General features: G+C 36.3%; 1 protein-coding gene across 6 annotated transcripts in view; it reads right to left on the reverse strand.

Moving 5' to 3' along the window:
- Positions 1-1541: 1541 nt before the first annotated feature.
- The window catches only part of KIF5B (kinesin family member 5B), a 37885-nt gene continuing 19195 nt past the window's right edge, over positions 1542-20231 (reverse strand). For 5 of the 6 annotated variants that reach the window (XM_067291865.1, XM_067291869.1, XM_067291866.1 and 2 more), the window contains 15 exons: positions 19091-19284; positions 18247-18315; positions 16930-17136; positions 14749-14892; positions 13869-14057; positions 12877-12994; positions 12414-12475; positions 12219-12328; positions 11732-11833; positions 9556-9616; positions 9387-9458; positions 9110-9214; positions 8382-8598; positions 6650-6782; positions 1542-4112 (listed from right to left, as the gene is read on the reverse strand). In XM_067291865.1, the coding sequence (XP_067147966.1) occupies positions 4106-4112; positions 6650-6782; positions 8382-8598; positions 9110-9214; positions 9387-9458; positions 9556-9616; positions 11732-11833; positions 12219-12328; positions 12414-12475; positions 12877-12994; positions 13869-14057; positions 14749-14892; positions 16930-17136; positions 18247-18315; positions 19091-19284 (1790 nt within the window). In that variant the 3' untranslated portion in view covers positions 1542-4105. Of the gene's footprint in view, positions 4113-6649; positions 6783-8381; positions 8599-9109; positions 9215-9386; positions 9459-9555; positions 9617-11731; positions 11834-12218; positions 12329-12413; positions 12476-12876; positions 12995-13868; positions 14058-14748; positions 14893-16929; positions 17137-18246; positions 18316-19090; positions 19285-20231 lie in introns of those variants that run through there. The other variant, XM_067291870.1, reaches the window with a different exon arrangement.

Raw genomic sequence — 20231 nt, forward strand, 5'->3', positions numbered from 1 at the left:
AATTTAGCTAAATCATTTTCTGAGAAAGTTATCATGAAGATGATTGCAGCCTCACATAACTAGACTGGTCCATAAAAACATCATCCCAGTAGCACTCAGAAAAATCAGAATCAAATGTTTCAGACTCCTGAGAGAGAAAAATTAGTCTTGAGGTGAAAAAGAGACCACCTAGGAAATAGACAACAACAACAACAAAAGAGAGAGGGGGGGGAGAGAGAGAAGTCTGGGAGGCATAACATATTGGACAGGGATCAATCTCTCTCTAACACAAGATTGAGAGGTCACTAAATCAAGAGCCAAGTTCAAAAAACAAAATGAGGCTCATGCAGCAACTGGTAAATCAGGGGAAATCCTTTCTAAGGGACATCGAGACAAGTTTATGTGGATTCCAAAGAAAACTGTCCAAGTACATGGAAAAAGAGCTCCTTAAGCAGTACCATTCAGACAAACCACACCAGGCTCACGAAAGCGCCTGAGCTGAAACCTTGGAGAGGACTATTGAGAGAAATCATGTTTGACTGTTGTAACTTTTCTCTTATGAGCCCTTTTAACAGCCACCTCTGGAAACAGATTCAGCAAGATGAGCTCTTGAATCAAAACAACTACTTGGGTTGTCAGACTGGCAGAATGGAAGATCATTTCACTTCCCTCCTTTGCTGTCTAACTGGGACTAGATTAAAGCACAAGCATCCACTGACCAGCCTAAAAATACTGTTGAGTCAAAAGTGCTTCAACACCATTAGAAATTGATTTGTAGGCTGAGCTGCTGTAAGCAGACACATGTTCTTAGTCCATCCCAAAACAGGTAAAATGCTTTTTTACCTCAAAAAGTCTTTAAAACTGTGCTTTAGGTAGCTCAGCAGCTTAATCAAATGCCCATCACAGGCCCAACCCCCTGAGTAGCTTCTATGTTAAGTTTCATTTTAAAGGACAGTTAAAGCACACGCCTGCTACCTCGATTGCCTTAATTCAGGCCTACTGGCCTTTGCCTCAATTCCTTAAGTTTCCTTCTGCTCCAGAAAGTATATTAACTGGCTTTCAGTTTACTCTGGAATTCAATCATTAAAAAAAAGAAAAAACAAAAACCAAACAAAACCCTTTATGAGTAGGATGCAGTGATAGTCTCACATAAATAATTAATTCCTGATTAAGAAAAAAAAAAAAGCTACTTGCAGACATATCTTAAAGGGGTGGAAAGGGTTGTGTTTGTGGTTTTGGGGTTTTTTTTGAAAAGCAGTTGAATACTAAGACAGATCATGGTCAGTGGAAAGAAAACAGCTGCTTTGACCAATAGAGAAAAAACTCTACATAGAAAGAAGGAAGGTCAGTATCTAAGCCATATGCCAAGGGAGAATGTCTTTTAAAGTGGCACTTATCAGCTTACTCCCACCATACAAAGCTTGGATACACTCTTCCAAAAAAAAAAAAAAAAAGTGATCACAACTTACTTGAAGATAATTGGTCAAGAATCCTGTCAAGTGAAAAATATTTTATTAAGACAATTGAATACATTCGTGTGAGGTCTGAATAAATGCACTAAGTTCAAAGATTTTTCGTCTCTTTATTTAAACACAAATACATTTACAGCATGCAGGTAAGTTAAAACTATATGGCGTCTTCCCCAAACCAATTGTTTTAATGCATCTTAAGTGTACTGAAGTTAAATTATCATATTCCACAGGTAGACTTGTCCTCTCATGTCAAATTTAGAGTTACACACAGTAGTGAGTCAGCATTTAAGTTATGTAAATAATTTAGTTGTTCACCAGAAATAAATATTATTTCACCAAGTTCCTACCCTAAACCATCTTTTAAAAAATATGATCTAGAGGAACGTAAAAATAAGAACCATTCAAAGACTGCAGGTTGAAACAGCAGTGTACTGAACATTCCCCGTATAGACTGAATATTTTAATTTACAAAACACAGTAATTGTCCTGTCCAGCTGACATATGACAGCCAAACCAGAAAAACAAAACCAAAAAAGCAGTTTTATTTTTTTTTTTTAACATTTTAAGAGACAGTTCTTGGTAAACTTCAAAGGTTTAAAATAAAAAAGTTTAAATATAAAAAGGTGATGTACACTTTGAGAGCTACAGGCTAGTCACTTTATTTTTTAAACATAGCAATTTTCAGCACCAAACCCCAAGATAGTTACCTACAGGAATGAAACCCCCCATTCACAGGCATGAGAAAAAAATCCTGCTTCATTTGAATGTATTTTCAAGAAAGTTTATGATTGCAATTTAAGAAGTGAAGGTCTGAAAACCTGTGGTTAACATTGAGAGAGATAATGAACAGTGCTGTCTCCATCATGTGAAATTTCTTTTAAAACAGTTTGCTGTTACTTTATTTTTTTCCTCAGTGAGCTGTCTTTAATCGTGCTCTAAAACAACTGCAAGTTTGGAGTGTTTGGCAGCCTTAACAAAACAGTTTTTAAAAGCTGAAAATTCCAAAATAGTGAGATTTCTGACTGATACGCTCAGCCCTTAAAAATCAAACTATTACAAATTCAGGCTACTGTAGTTATAGAAAAAAGTGAATAAAGGTTTAAACTCTGACTATGCTCCATCATAATATAAATATTTTGCATATTTATAATATAAAAGTTTAAAGTGATTTGCCCTCTAAAGAGTCATAGAATCTCTACTGCTTCCACAATAACTGATGAATACCCAGCAAAAAAGTCAACCAATACACAAAGTGGTATTAACCGGCTCTGAAAAGCTATCTGAACTTTTTTAGTAATATTCTTCTTTCTCAAAGATCTGGTGACTAACTTTCATCCAGAGGAAGGTTGTTCTAAAAACTGTAGTGGCTAAACCCTATGAATAAGTTATGCAAATTATGCAATAAAATTTTAAAACTCAGGTTCAGGAGTATTGGAGCTCCAAACAAAAAACAAAAACAAAAAAACATGTTTCATTTCATTAGCCACTTTACAGGACTTTATTGCAAAGAGAAGAAAAATATTTGACAACTACTACTTTGGACATTTCATATACCTACTTACAAATGCATTACAAATACAATTCAGTGTAGCACTTTTTTTTTTTTTTTTTTTAAACACATGCCTCTGGGATTTCCAGACACATCAGCTTTAAAAAGACATATCCTTTATTAGTAAATCTGAATTCATCACCCAATTGCTGAAATTAATTCCTACTCTTTTTTTTTCAATTTGAAAGTTAAAATTTTAGCCAAAATTCCAATACTGTGTATGTACTGGAATATCAAGGTAAATTCTAGATTGCGCTATCTCATTTCGCTATTCCAAAATAGCCCAAGTGAACCGTCACAGAAATAGTAAGTGGATATACAGGCCCATCAGAATGAAGCAGAATGTTTTCACTCCACCAGACTGTACTGTGCGTAGAATCAGGAACAAGACAGATGAGATATTCCATTGCCAAAGCCTCTTTTGTAAACTTCGGTTTACTCTTGTTACTGTACAATATTTATTTCTAAATAACCCAATGAACGGGCATTTTAAAGATAACAGTTAAATAGCCTTGTTCAAACTGAACTCTTTAGTTCTGTGGTGTAGAGACTGCAGTGCCTGATGGCAGTTGTCATAAGCACACTTCAGTATTCTTATATTGTACAAATAAATTTAGTTCTGATGCTCTATGTAGCATTCCAGGAGAACTTTAATATAGAGTGCTGTTCTGATTCAGAGAGTGGGACACGTAGTGTTATGCAGAGTGATAAAAAATGAAAGTATACTTAAACACTGTTGCACATTCCCTAAGACAATAAAAATGTACACAAATTAAGCCAGAAAATTTAAACCAAGATTTTTTAACGTACATTCAACTTGGCACAGTGCAGGCTAAATTTAAGACATGAAAGACAAACCATGTAATGAACAGAGCTACACTTTAAGTAACATGTCATTTTTCAAGACGCCAAAATTGCACTCTAGTTTTTTTGGGGGGAATCAGTTAGCAGAATTTGTAGAAGGGGGAGAGAGCTGTACAGGCCAGGTATAATTTATACATTTTCAAAAAAAAAAAAAATCCTACAATCCCCAAAGGGAGAGATTATTGTCATGGAATGACTCTCTCTGTACGATATCCAATCCTCCTCACACAGCATTTACTTTTCAGCAACTGCAAAAGAGAAAAATAGAAGGAGTTAAGTGCATGTACCACATAAGCCAAAAAAGCCAAACTATTTACACTTAAAGTAGACCACATTCACTATTTACATAGCCTTTAAGAGCTCGATCCTTAGATCACTTAAATAATTGCTAATAAAACATCTGCTTTAGAATAAGAAGTTATGCAACACTAAGCATTTAATGTCCATTACCAAGACAAATTTACAGGAAGATGGGCTGACTGAGGCAATCAAAATTAGATACCAAAGCAGTAAACATCATAAACACAAGTCAATTATAACCCAACTTCATTTACCATGACTACTGCTACCTTTTCATGGAAGTGAGAAGAACTGTCTTGATACCACCTACCTTCCCACAGGCTTCTGCACAAAGTTTTGTTTTTGCTGTTTTGGGAAGATGAGGTATGGAATGAAAAGATCGTTTGGCACTATGCATCCTAAAAATGATGCTTGATTTGTATAGAGAAGTAGCAACTGAATGTCCTTATATTTCTTTAATATATCCAGAACAATTTGTTAAAGGGTGATCTCTGAATGTAAAACAGTACATCATGTTCCTACTGTACCAAAACTTCTACTCTAACCAGAAGTTCTCAGATGCTTAGCATTTGTATTAATCCACAAAACAACTAGTAAAATAATACACATTACTACAGAGAAAAATGCTACTGGCTGTGTTGCAAGTTGTGAAGAGGAGAAAATCCATAATTAGGATTTTTGGTAGTATTTGCATACTCAGAAACAACTTATAATTTATTAGTAAAAATGAAGATGCTCAAAGTTTTGTTCCCTTACTTCCATATACTCAATGAATTCTTCCAAGAAACAAAATAGGAAAACCATAATAAAAAGTAAGACCACTGTCCTGCCTGTAACTGCCAAACTCAGCTTGGCACTACAGCAAAGGGTAACACGCAGACACGAGAAGAATTATATGGAAGTTTTACAACTCCTTAAGGGATTCTGTGAGCCTATTATCTTCTAGGTGGGTTTTTATGCCCCCCCCCGCCCCCCTCACAAGGGATTCTTTCACCATTACTCAGATTATCTCCTACATGATTTATCTACAAATCATCCAAAAGTCAAAGTGTTACATGTCCCTATTTAAGTTCCTCAGGACCAACACTGAAAGCTCCTTCTTCTCTAAAGTGAGATGCAAGCTCAAAATTTAGTTACTTACTGCTGATTATTTCAACTATTATGAGTATTCTTAAAGACATATGAGACTGAATAGGATCTCTTAAGTTATAGTTCTATAGTTTGGAGTATGCAGAAACTCACACTACGGAAAGAATCTAAAATAAATCCGGTGAATCACATCTTAGATATGCCTCTCCATTGACTACAAGGGCAACCTAGGCAACTTAGGTCAGCTGACCAAAGTAGATGTCTGAAAATTAATTTCACCTTGTCACCATGATAATCATGTGTCTGAACTGCTAGCACCTTGGTCATTCACAGTAAATATTATTCAAGACTGAAGTACATATCACTTCTTCCTGTTCTTTACTAAGGGACACTACTGAATAGAAACAGGTACCCTAACCAGTCCTACAGCCTGATTTTTTTCTGAATACAAGAGGAAGCTTTGAAAAGTCAGCTGATAAATAGAAAAGAATGGAAACAAAGTTAGCATAAGCTACTCTGGAGCCCTTCAAAAGAGAAACACCTAGGAATCAAACACCATGCAATCATTCTAGGAGTATTTTCAAACTGAAGACAGACAAACTCAACCAAGAGAACATCATATCAGGACGGTCAAAAAAGTGAAGCTGATGACAGAGGATGCACTAAAGTATTACTGGTAGGGAATAAGACCAACAGATCAATTACAATGCAGATGTTAGTTTAAAAAAAATAAAACAAAAAACTCGATTCTATGAACTTAGGCATATTAAGTACCAGACTCAGTGTAATTACTTAGAAGATTACAGATATTTTTCAGTTTTAAAAATTGACATATTAATTTTAATTACTCTATTTTAACTAGGATAACATTCTGAAGTTACTGAATGAAGACATGAGTATTTCTGTTAAATACTTCCAAATCACTGACACATGAAGCAATAAGCAAACTTAGTAAGATCAGCAAGGAAGCAACATATAATAGGGTCATTTTTTATTTCATTGTTGAATGCTTTTTGAAGAAAACCACATCAATTTTTTTTAAATACTAGCAAGCCAAAACAATTAAATGTCTGATCACTCCCACCCACCAAAAAAAACCATTAGTTAATTGCTGTAGCAAGTAACTAGATCTATTACTGTTTTTACCTTTTGTTCTACTTACAGTAAAATTCTCAGCTCTAGAACTACCCTTTTACAACAAATGCCAATTTTAAAAACAAAAACCAGCAGTATTAGCAATATCTACATGTGTATATCATTCCTCTAATTGTAAAATTCAAGAAAAGGCAAGTTAGTCAGATTATTCACATGACTTCACTTAGTTGAATGGATTATAATAAAACTAATAAAGTGGCTTAATCACACATTTAAAACAAACCCTGGAAGACAAACTTACACTTTGTCCTGCCGTCCTCCACCTCCACGCAGTGCAACCGGCTGGCTGTTTTGAGTGAATGCACCTCCCCCACGAATTGCACTTGGATGAGTTGGAGAAGCTGCTGGATGTTGCCCCGGACGGATAGGCTTAGCTACATGAAAGGAGACACGACTTAAGAATATATACATTGCAGCTGTATCTTTGATTATTCAAGTTCACTAGTGCTTTATTTTACAACATCCTAGAAGTACTAATCAAAATTGTATGTATTTTGAATTACAGGAAAACAAGTTTAGGGGTGGTATTCTAAGAACCTGACAGATTAGCACCTAATATAACAAGGTCCAAAAAACAGGCAGGGTTTTGGTTTTATTGTCCCTACTAGAATTAAAGCTAACAAAGCTTTTGTTAACAATTATTTTCACATGTATAATCTGTCCCACCTAATGTATTTCCCTGTAAGAGTCCTACTCCTTGGCAGTAAGTACTCAAATAAAACATATCCCTCAAAAACTTTATCTAAGGATATGTTCCTATAAATGATTACGTCCTGCTGTCTTTCCCACATCTATTTGACTGATGAGTCACTAGTTAGTCTGCCCTGCAAATGGCTCCACATACTGGTTGCTCTGCAGGTAACACTGCTTCATCAGCTTCTTACCAGCCTAGGAATATAGAACCTGCTCTATTGCTGAACTCAAGAAAAAGCAGTTTTGACAGGTAATTCACAAACTGCATACACTTTCATAAACCAACTATGCTTTCAGTCAGTTTTGCCCTAGCTCTTAAGAGGACATACACATATAACTGTAACACACAGCTTTGTAAAGTTCTGTTATATCGAACAGATTTTTTTTTTTTTTTTTTTAATTTTCAGCAGATAGAGTGGATATAAAGCACATACAGGTAGCAACTACAGAGAAACTTCTTTCAGAATTTCTACCAAATCAGCAAACTGTTCTCTAGTAAGCCATGCCCTGTTCGAATAGATGTTTCGGTACAAGAGGCTTTACACCTGTGGTACATTTACTAGAGAACTCTCCTCCTCTTATTGGTGATCACTTGAGAGAAAGATAAAGTAGCAAAGTATCTATCTTTGAGCTGCCACCTGATGCAGCCAGAAAAAGAAAATATCACTTATTTACATCTGCAACAGCTCTTTGCAGACCTCCAGAATATGAGGAAAGTTCAACTCCCATGCTCATTTCAGCTGCATCAGCTGAACACAGCTGCAACAATAATGCAATAGGCACATTTAAGTCCTCCATAGGTCACCCCACCCTCCTGGCCTTCAGCTCTTGACAACTTACCAGCAAGGCTGATAGGGGGACTAGGCGAGTATGACTGCCTTCCCACCCCAAACTAAGAAACAGTACTGGCTATTACACATTTTTATTTTTTCACTCTTTTCCTTGAGGAAGGGCTATGGAGTACTACATGTTTTGGAACAAGAACAGAACAGGAAATTAGGGGTCTTAGGATGTTAGTTGTGGCTTCTGAGTGTCCATGTCATTCATTCCCACCCCCAAAATCTACCAATCTAACAAAGCAAGACTTTTTTTTGGGGGGGGGTAAAAAAACCACACAGAGTTCAGCTCTTAACTAAAACATAACTCATAACTCTTGGCAGAAATGGGTGCATGTATGGGGCTCCTATTAAGATTAGAAGATGCATGCATGTGCAAGACCAAAAAAATTATGAGAGACACAGACAGATGTTTTAGGAGGTGAGGGATCCTCTTTTACTAACCAATCTGTGCAGAATGTCCTCGTCTGGCCATATTCTTGGATCTTACAGCTTCTTTTATACGGTCTACTTCCTGCTGATACCGTTTGCGATCACGAGAGGCATTCTCTTTGGCTTCCTTCAGTGCGGACTCCAAAGCTTTAACTCTCTCAGCTGTAGCCCTAAGTCGCTTCTCCAGTTTAGGAAGTTCACAGCGAAGATCAGCATTATCACGTACCAGCTAAAAATAATTGAATTATTTTCTTGCTGAAGGAGGCATGGGAGAACCAAACAAAAAAGCTAAAAAGCCACCCAAAACCAGGGAAGATAGTAAGACCACCATACTATATTTCCTTAAGCTTTTATTAAATCTAATAGTTCAGCAGTAAGATTGTCATTTGAAAATTAGTCACTGTAGAAGAACATACTATCCAACATAGGTGCTTAAGATCTATGTTCTTTAGTCAGAGACAGTCAGGCATTCCTCCAGATTGATACACTAACCCTAAATGTTAGCCTGGGTCTTCTCCAATTTAAATTCAACTATTTCATTACATACCCACATGCAGCTAAATTATCTATTAAACAACTTTATAGGAATATTTTAGTCCATTGTTTTATATTGAAAACACATTCAAGCCATGGAAGCACTTCTTAATTATATAAAACAGTTACATTATGACCAATATGCATTCTATAATAATTCACCTTAAGTCATTTTTTTAATTAAAACTTGAAATTAAGCCTTGTACCTGCTTGTGGACCTTTGTGAGCTGCTCAAGATTATTCTCAAGGAAGGAAATCTTCTGTTTTTGTGCAGCGCTGCCTCCTGTATCATCCGAGTCAATCTCGGCACTCTGTAGCAACAAGGGTGGGGGGAGAGGAAGAGTACAAAACTGAACTTAGACATAGACCAAACCAGAAAAATTACACGGCACTGCATAAAGAGAGTAATTCCTAATCTAGTTTTAAACTGAAGTTCATGTAACATTCTCAGAAACAGCAAGTTTTACTATAGCATCACATTACCTTTTTCACTCTAGTAGCCAGATCTTGAACAAACAGCTTCCGAAGATTGTGAAGAGTCTGAAGTTCTTTAGCCTACAGTTAAAGAAAATAATTTAAAAGCAATTAGAATTAACTCAGGCAAAAAAAAAAAAATTGGCATTGGCTTTGGAATATATCCTGACTAGCTTACCACAGTCTCTTCCAAACCCTTTAAATCTTGTCTTGCTTGTTCCCGTCTGTCCTGCATAACCCTAAAAGAGAATATATGAATCCTAAAACATCTGAGCAAAACTGGAAGTGTAATGTTTTAAGAGGCTAGAGTAGTAAAAGCTATATGGTGCAAACTGAAAGAGAGAGAACATTTTTCTTTTAAGACCTTAAATAAGGAGGTAGCCAACAGATGACACCACATTCAGAAATCCAAATCAGGGGAAAAAAATTGCAGAAGAGGGAATCATTTTAATGTTGACTGAACGCCATCAAGTACATTCAGTTACATGAATTATAGATTTCTAGAATATGTAAAGAAGGATTCTCAGAATCAAAATCAGGATGAATACTTGGGAGGATCTTATCCTACAAATACTCTTACCTTTGATCAGATGAGAAGATGTTAACCATCAAGTGAAAGAGCCTAGGATTTTCATTTTATTTCCCCCTGCTCCATTCCCCCATAAATTTGCCAAAGCTTGTATCACACACAATGAAACTCAGTTTCCAAGAATATAGGCCAATGACAGCACTTTGCTTTCAGGGTAAATAGGAAGACAGAAGCTCTGCATCTACACATGCTCTGTACTACTAATGCTCTTTCTCAGAAATGTAAGGCAGTGCAACCATCAAGATGACAGAATACCGGGAAGGGATTTAGACTTTTCTTTTTATGAATCAAGGCTGGAGAAGGAAGGCCACAGACTGCACAAAGATAAATGGCTATTATTTAAGAAGCTTCTTTTCCTCTTGAAATTTCTCCTTAGCCTAGTAAGTTAGCAGCTAAACGATTAAACATTTCAGGTGATAAAAATATCCTGAAGAATAGCTCAGCACCTCCATCTGTTCTTCAGCCCTCACTGGCAAAGTAGTTGCAGGCATCTTATAGGACTATTAAAGTCAACAAAAAAGTGGGAAGGGCAATAAAATGTAAGCAAGTCAGTCACTGTTGCTGGCCAGCCCACATGCCATGCATGTTTATGATACACAATGGAAAATGGTTGGATTCAAATGGTTTGGAAGAGGACACAGAATACTAAACTATTTTTAAATGCTTCTTACAAGTCATTTGAAGAGCAACATTTCTAATGTAGCAAGTACTTTCAAAGGATCAACACTATATGTAGCCTGGCTCCATAATGAATTAAGAAGCAAAAGTGTGGTATGTATAGCAAGCCTTACAAGACAATAAAGTCTTAACTAACACGGGGTAGCATACAAGGGTAGCATACAAATAAATCGGAGTAAGATGAATTCTCAAGACCAAAGTACTATTAAAATTCTAGTTGTTTAAACCAACATTCTTTCTCACAGTAAGGCTATTGAAAGGCCTTCATGTTGCTTAATGGTTACCTCTACAACGCAGAAGAATCAAGTCTTTCATTTTTTTAGCACAGAATTTGAAACAATCTGAAAGTCACCACGTGTTCTTAAACACGATCAAAAAGTTTGTGCCTTCTCAAAAGTCTACAGAAGTTAGGAACACATTAAAGAAATTCATACATGCCAGTAAGGGCATGCCATCAATATTCTAGTGACATTTCCAGGAGATTATGGTCAGATTTCTAATGATTAAGAAGTGTTTTGAACCAGTTGACCCTTGGATAATGTCACTGCTGTATAAAGCCTTAAAAGATACATACTGACCTGCAAGCACAATTCAGTTCCAAACTCTGCATAAACTATACAGCCTCTAATTCACTAAAATACTGTATTTAGTTTTTCCATGAAGTATAGAGCAGTTTAATCTCAAGTACAGGCAAGCTAGGACCAAACTAGTAAATCACACAAGAACCAAAAAGAAGTAGGGAATTGCTCAATGAAGGTAATCCTTTTCCAGTCTTAAAACATGCAATATTTAGCAGAAAAAAAATGAAAAAAAAAAAAATTGCTCCAACTTATAGCACATTAACACAGAAAAAGATGTGGCCTCATAATATACCTTTCATTATTTCACTTCCAATCTTAAATATTAAGGCAGTGAAAAGGCTCCATCACTCTAAGAGTAAAAAAATTAAGTCAGAGAGCTCTGAAGGCTCTCTTTTTAATAAGCATATCATAGAATGAGAGCCACCTCCCACATCATACCAGGTCACTAGTTTTTAAAAATTAGACTGTTCCCGTACACGTGTGTTTTATGTGCTATTGCCACTTACGTAAGTTCATGCAGTTTTCTACTTTTTTCCTGATCTGTTGCTTTCAACTTCTCATGTTCAACTCTAAGACGCTCCTGTTCAAGCATCATCTTCTGATTTTGGCTGAATAGAAAAAGTAAATATTACCTGCCAGTACTTCAAAAAAGGAAAGAAATGGAGTAAGGAACAGATTTGCACATCTTTAGCATGTCTAGCAAGTTTAAGCTAAAGGAGTAAAGACCTTTGTCTTCTCCTTGACAAGACAAAGGTCTAAAAGAAACCCATTAAGTTACAATCCAAATCATATCATCAACAACAAGTAACTTAAGCTTCTGATATGTTGGTTCAATCAGCTGAACCTGTCAGATATGACACTGGAAGAAGCAACACTCAAGTTAGAAACACAGTGCTGGGGGAAACCCTTGTCACCTCCTACCCACCCTACACACCCTCCACCTTACACAGCCTAGAGATATTTGGCACTAACAAAATAATCGCAATTACTTACTCTTGTAGTTCAGTGATAAGTTTCTCCTTTGCATCAACTTCATCTCTTAGGCTGCTGATTTGTTTCTGATGTGTCTCACGATGGCTCTGAATCTGCTGTTCCACAGCTTGCTATTAGAAAAAACAGCACATATTACATGCTTTAAGAAGCTGTTATGCTTCACTTAATTTTTAAAGAACAAAAAAATTAACTTACCTTAACTTCATTTGCAGTTTGAACTTTATTTAAGTGTTCCTTCTCCATTTCATGGACTTTTTCTAATAGGGATAGGGGAGAGGAGGAAAAAACAAAAAACACAGTTTTTCAGCCAGGTAACTAGGTAATCACAAGGAAGATGGAGGGAGGTGTTGTGCGTCTCACCCGCCCCACCCCCTGAGCCCTAATCCCCCCAGGAATTTTTTCCCCAAAGTATATCAATTAAATTAGTCACATCTTCAATTTAACCCTGTTCTTAGTAGTTCTTTCAAAGAGCAAGCAAGTCTCCCTCTTCATTTAATTCTGTACGCTCAGTCACAAAAAGCCATTCTGCAGCTCTACCCTTCAACCTAGATAGTATGGAACAGGAACAGTTTCTTTCTTATGGCTATACACTTAAAACATTAAAAAAAAAAGGGGGGGGAGGAAAAAAAAAAAAAAAAACACAGAAAGGTATTCCTACCCTGTGCTCGAAGTTGAACTAATTCTTCATTAAGGGAATCTACAGACTCTTCCAGTTGCCTCTTTTTCTGTTCCACATTCTGAAGATACTCGGTCAATGACTTGATCTTAGCTTCATGCTTGTAAAATGGAAAGACTCATTTACTTTGGAACTAGGTACAATGTCTGCATAATGACTTTATACTCATTTTTAAACAAACCACCTGATCTCAAAACAAAAATGATGCCAACTAAATTCTCTCTAAAAAAATATGACTACTGCAAGTAGATTTGTAATGCAGCCTATAAGACACTGTTTTCATTCTGGATTGGAATCAAATACATATTTGCCTGAAAGAAGAGATGTTTTGAAGGTTAAATACTATCAGAGGAAAGATATGCTTACTATATTTAGAAGACTGAACTGAAATATGCATCTCCTGATATAACAAAAGATGAGGGGCTGTATGTAAAATAAAATATAGTGAAGTTTGCATATGCAGATCACAATTTAAAAGTATTAGAAGTCTCATTACTGATCTTTTCTAACAATCATTAAAATGGCCAATCTTACATTAGGAATAAGCTTAATTTGCTATGCAAGCCTACTACACTACACTACTGTAATCTTACTGTGCTAACTCTACCACTCCACTTCCAACTCATTGCATTAGTAGGCAGAGTGGTTACTAGCCACCGCTTTTGCAGGATTGGTTTTTGTCGTCCTGTGATGGAGGATATGTAGACCCTAGTATTTAATACAAATGCTACAAAAGCATTATTAGGCTACAGCCATACTGTGGAAATTCTGACATCCTCTCACTCAGCTCAATTACTCAGAAGCATTCAAATTGAATAAAGCATTGAGGATACAGCCGAGAGTCCTGTGGCTGTCCAATCACAACTTACTTTGTGAAGTGTCAAAAACACTAAGCAACTGCAACATTTTATTTTCTTTCAACAGGTTGATGAATGAAAAAGAACATTTAGAAAACATTCGAGAGAAACATTTACCTGTGAGATACGGAGCTGACAGGCAGCCAACTCCTTTTCATTTTCTTCCATTTTCTTATTGCTTTCAGCTTGTGTGCCTTCTAACTGTTTGCAACGTTTTACCATTGTTTTCACTTCTGATTTCATTTTACTAATGTACAGTCTTGCAACTGTGAACTCTTCATCCATCATGCCAGTTCCCTCAGGCTGCTGAAAAGTTTGAAATCACACACAGAAAGTTTAGATGACTAAAATACTTATTGTACAGAGAATTAAGTATGAGATGGAGCAGCTTAGCACCTAGCATTCCTCCCCTCAAGCATTTCCCCCCCAAAAGCACTTACACTCCAAAATGTAACTTTGCTTTACCCAATACTGTTCATTCCATTGCCAGACTTGTATGAATAAACTAGATGTATTACATGCTTAGCAAATTACCTCAACTCCCTACTCCTACAAACTTATTCTATAGACTTACACCACTGCTTATAGCCTTGTTCTACAGTGATCTTTTAGATTTACCTTTTATTTCAGTTCCACAATCCATTTTTAAGACATGCAATATACTGACTGCCACTGCAGGTCAGCACTAGACTTCAGAGATGAAGCTGTTGATTATGACACATTTCATACAGCATTTTAACAGTATGAACTAAAGCAATAAGAAAATAATGCCTGCACTTCTTTGTCTTTGCATAACTAAATTCTGTCTGGGACCTGATAAGTCGCAGTATAAGCACAGGATAAGCAAATTTGTCTTTCAGTGCTTATGCTCAAATCATTAATAAACATGAGGCTTCCCATGTTAGTTATCCTTACAGTACTAAGTACTCTGATCCTAGATATTCACAAGGTACACGTGTAATAAATGTCATTAAAAATTGCACTAACTAATCTTTACCTTGACATCATTATTTCCTACTGCAATTCCTATTTCTGCAAGATCTTTTAGTAAGGAGGCCATCATCTCTGTTGCTCGTTTTTTCTGATGGTTGGTCATTTCTTTCAGCTTCTGAAGCTCTGCATCTATACTGGCTAAAGTGACCTAGAGCAAAAGAAGTTACATTTCAATAAACAATAAATACTCTTTATTGCTTGCAAATCAAAAAAATGGCACCCGGTCCTGAGAGTTCAGAAGTACTGCAGTTATTCCAAAGCAGACTTTCAGCCGGTCTGAGTTGCTGTGGTTATAATGTTTGCAGCTCAGCAGCCTGCATATTCATGTACAACAAGCAACCCACATTTGCAAGTAGAAATAACCTAGAAGAAGTCATCTTTCTCTAATATGTTGCCTGTTCTCCAGTCTTAACCAACTCCCTGGAAGTTCTACAGCAGAAAAGTTTCAGCAGAGTGATGCCAAAGGATAGCTATGGCATGGGTTAGCTGTGACAGACTGACAGCACTGAAACATTTTTTAATTTTACCGCATTACAGAACAGTTGTTGCTTTCTCCTGAATTGACTTGTTCATGACACTCAAAGGACATCAGTTAGAAGATCTAAACTTACATAATAGTCCATACACTAATTCAAAATAAAGTCAAAACACTTCACAAAATCATACATTTGTACCACTAACCTATTCCACTAAAATTTAAAAACTACTCATAATAGGAAAACCAGAGATCATCTGACTTTTGGTGGAACCTTAGAGTCATGTAAGTTATCAATAAGTTTAAACTTCCAAGTATTATGAGCTGCATAAAGAGAGGTTTCTTGATTTTGTGAGCCTCAGTTTTAATGCCATAGTTCAGCCTGGACAAATCTTATGAGCTACTTGAAAACCACACGCACTAGAAGACCCAGGCCCACTAAATTCTCATCTTCAAGACCAAAGAGGAGTAAGAATTGCACCGCCACAGTTTTCTGCTTGTAATGCCTGCAAACAAGCATATCCTATCCAGTATATAGTATTTTAAGATGATAGAGCATCAGCTGTCTTTAACTGTTTGAAGTCTGCCAAATAATTGGCTACCACTGCTGTCAGTCATTCCATAAAGCTGCGCAGGTATGTGACAGTTAGTGGTATGCATTCTGTGGGACTGATGCAACACATATATTGGAACCTGGGCCCTCTTTCAGAATAGGCCCTCAGTGTTCGGGACTACTCCTTTCAGAATGTAAAATAACTCCACTATTCTTGAAGGCATCAAGATATGGCATGCAAAATACAGCTTAAATACAGCATGCAAATACATGTTCCTTTCAAGGAAGACTGTAGCATGTTCACTGCAATGTTAGGACTGGAAAGAGTTTGGAGCAGATTGTTATTGGAGGATTGCCTCCACTGTACCAGAAAGACAAACAAAACTGAATCAGATCACCAGTAACTAAAGCGTTAATCTCTGACATCTAGGATTTCTTTAACTGCTCTTAAAGTGGTGAAATGCCATAGGTGCTACACAGAGAGCTGTCAGGTCCATTATTCATTGTGGATTTTACTGATGTGTACTGATGTGTTCTAGACCACAAACCGAGGAAGCTTCAAGCTGAACTAACTGTTAGTATTTAGGCATTTCAGAGAAAGATAAGCTTGGAGTGAAATATATCAACTCATTGCTCATATTCAACAACGGTGACTCAAGGCAAGCAACCCAAGTTACAATTTCTTCACTGGGCAAAGTGACTCAAAACTTTTACATCTGCATCTCAGTTCTGCCAATTTGCATGAGCAAAATCAAAACTGCAATAGTTTTGGAATGTTATAGAGAAGACTAACATTGTTTCATGCCATCTAGCTTTACAGATCTAGTGAAACGATCCATGAAAACTATCAAACTGACAGACTAAAGATGGAAACAAGTTCTGACACAGCAAGAAACCTTTCAGATCATCTCTGCCATGGAAAAGTTCTTAGAAGTTCCTAAATGGGGGAAAAAACGGAGAAAGAGAAAGCCATGTATAATGAATATCAGCTATTTAGAACATCAAATATGAGTTCTTCCTGGTATGAAATAAGGTTTAGAGTCAAGCTTTCAATTTCAAATTTCAAGCCTTTAAATGACTTCAAGTAAGAAATGCAGGTAAGACAGAAAAAAGTTAAGTTGAAGACAGTCAGTAATTCCTTCGTTTCAACTTCCTACCGATTTTTGATTGAGTTCATCACTAAGCAGTTCATATTCCTTTGCCTTATCTTCTACTTCCTGAGACTTCTGATCATAGTTGACAGCTAGCTCTTCAAGGGCCTGTAGCACCTCTTTCACTTCTTCTTTAGACGCATCATTTTCAGCTTGGAGGCGATTCAGCTCTGCTTGCAGGTTGTCTTGGTCCCGTCTGGTAGAAGCGAGAAGCTACAACATTGATAGGGATTTATAATAAATAATAAAAATAAAGAACCATCAAGAAATTAATGCTTTCACCCACTATAATGCCGTATATTTAAGTTTTTACAGTGCCCAGCATCATGGAATAGGTATGCTCAGGTATAACAAGAGCATAATAATAAAAAAATTAAACTGCTCATCTATAACCAGAGTCATCAGTTTTAAAAAATCTTTTCAAATGGAAATGATTATCAATCAAAATCTTTCAAAACGGCAGCTGGAAATGCACATGAAATGTAGCAAGATTTCAAAAGAGAAGCTGAACACTATTCACAAGTCTACAAAATTTTCAATAGGTAGACATTACACTTGCAGCATTTTAACACTGTTAGCTGCTGAAGAGGAATAAAAAAGCAAAATGAAGATTTGCTAAAGAGGTAGATTTATTTATATAAATAAAGTAAATAAGAGCTCCAACTTCCTGAGTCCTCAGGAACCTTTTCCTTCTTTTCATATACACCAAGGATTTTTGTTTGTTTTTATCATGGTGCTCTATAGAATTGTTTTCTGTATCTTGGCCAAATGAAATCGTTAGTTTCATTATTAATATATATTATATCACTGGCAACACGTGCACACAAATAGTTTGAATATTCCAGCAAGTATGATCTGAAGTAACACATACATACTTCTCTCTTTATTAAGGACCATTACATGTTTGTTTGCTTTTCCACCAATATGCCTGTACAGCAATACTGACCAAAAATAAACTTTAAAACAGGCTTCTTTGGTAAATCAAGATATTTTGGAGTTCTGACAAACCTCTAGCTTTCTTTGCTGAAAGCAACAGCCAATGACTTAGTGTAAAACATTGCAACTCCTTCCATTTTCATGGAGGCTTGAGGTACAAGTAAACCAGCTTAAATGTAGCTGGCTCCATTACTACAGTGTAAGTGGGGCAAAAGAATAGGAGGAGCATTTGTGTTAGGAATAAAAGAAAACTACTACAGTAGCAAACTGCCATCCTACTCCCTTGTCATAAACTGTGACTCATTTTAAAACATCCCCAGTTTCTTTAAATTAAAAAAAAAAAGGGGGGAAGAAAAAGAAAAATATAAAGATGCAAGACAAACTCACCTCCTCCTGATCCAACATTTGTGTTTTTAGTTTTTCTACTAGTTGGCTCTGCTGATTAATTTCTTCATCCTGCAGTTGAAATAACAGGGAGAGAAAATAGATTTCAGGTATTCAATCTTTCCATATTTTGAGGCAATTATAGAACTGAAAGCAATAAAATTAAAAAGAAACATCCTTTTGATTCACTGGCCTACGCATTAGACTCTTAACCTGGTGCGTACTTACAAAACATCATGCTTTAAAGGCAAAATTCTTATACAACTATGTTTTCGCAGATCCTCTCCAAATTCTTCTTCTAACTTCCAAGAAACACTTAAGACTGAATTCAAAGATTCTCTCTCTCCAAATTTAGTACATTGCTTAAGTTTTAAATTATGTTCAAATCAAATACGCATAAATTGAAAACAGTAGGATTTTTTTTTTCTTCCAGTCACTAGTTTTTCTGCTTACTCATTATTTTCCTCCTTCTGGTACAGTATTATTCCAAAGAATCTGTTAGGAATGTTCTACACCTACTGAGTAGAAATATTATTGAAAAGTCTCACAAACTTTTCCTTCTTATTTTTTTTTAAATCTGTTTTCTACCTACTGATAAGTTTGTTTTCAGTACATTTTTTGTCAGTTTCAGCAAAGTGAAGAAAGCAAATAAGACAGGATACTCATTTAGCAGCAGATAAGACAACTTCTGATTTCTCTTAAGCAGACCTTTACAATTAGAGTAAGGCACTCCAGGTATATGCTCAAGCAAGCAATACTAACAAATGAAGCGCGGCAAATTAAGTATTAGATAATGTAGTTCAAGATGTTTTTCCACAAGGTCTTACATTAAATAAAAATGTCATACCTTGTCATCTAGTTGTTTGTATAGTTTGGCAATTTCTTCCTCACATTTTCTTCTCTCAGCATCAGTGAAATTGCCTGTTACTCCAATTGGGGCAGCTGGTTTATCATTAATAACAGTAATATCCTTGTCCACTGTGAAAGCTTCTAAATTGGCCTTCTCTTTGTCAAACTGTTCATCAACTGGCACAGTCTCCCCTTAAATAAAAAATATGCTTATAAAGTATTTTTAGTACAGTTGCTCATGAAATAACTTTCAGAAAGTTAGCCCTGAAAAGTATTGCATATTCCCTAGTAATAGTACAGCTCCATGGTTAATAAGCAATCATGTTCACAGATTTCATGACACAAAAAATAGCCATTAGATCATCCAGGCTGACCTCCTATTTATCACAGGCCACTACATTTCACCCCGTTACTCTGCTGTGAGCTCCAAATCCCACATTAAATTGTATTTTCCGGAATCCAAACATGTCCTGAAGACAAAGACAGAGAATCCTTTCTTTTCCCTCAGTAGTCTGTTTTGATAGCTAGCCATATTTACTATGAAACTGCTTTACTCCTAATTTAAACATTTGTCTGGTTATACTTTCTGTCCTTTTCATGTTCATTAAGCCTCTTCTGATGAGAACACTTCACTAACTTAACATGGAGAAAATACCACATATTAATGAAGGCACTTAGCAGTGCCTAAATTCCTAGCGCCTTACTACAAAACATTTTGTGCAGTCCTTGGATGATATGGGCTCTTCTCAACACTCTAGTATATTGTGTCAATATTCGGAAAGAACTACACTTAACATTTCAGGTGTAGTCTCATACGATCTCCATACAAGGAAGAGTGAGAGAGTGAATGAGTGTATGTAAATATACATTAAAAAAAAAAAAAATCTTCCTCAGCTGATTTAAATAAGCCCAGTTTTGTCAGATTTACACCAGGACGTAGTGCAGGAGTCGTCTGCATGATTGCAAAACCATCTTCGACAGCTGCTGAACTCCAGGATATGTCTGCTTCTGTAAGCACAACCTATGTTCTTCTTTTCCTGAATTTAACACTTCACATTTAATTTGCACTTTGCCAGATCCCACAAACCAAGAGAACCCAAACATTCAAGAAGAAAGGAGGGCACACATTCTGTGCTGGC

This window comes from Apteryx mantelli, chromosome 2 (genome assembly GCF_036417845.1).
Source record: "Apteryx mantelli isolate bAptMan1 chromosome 2, bAptMan1.hap1, whole genome shotgun sequence".
Classification (NCBI taxonomy): Eukaryota; Metazoa; Chordata; class Aves; order Apterygiformes; family Apterygidae; genus Apteryx; species Apteryx mantelli.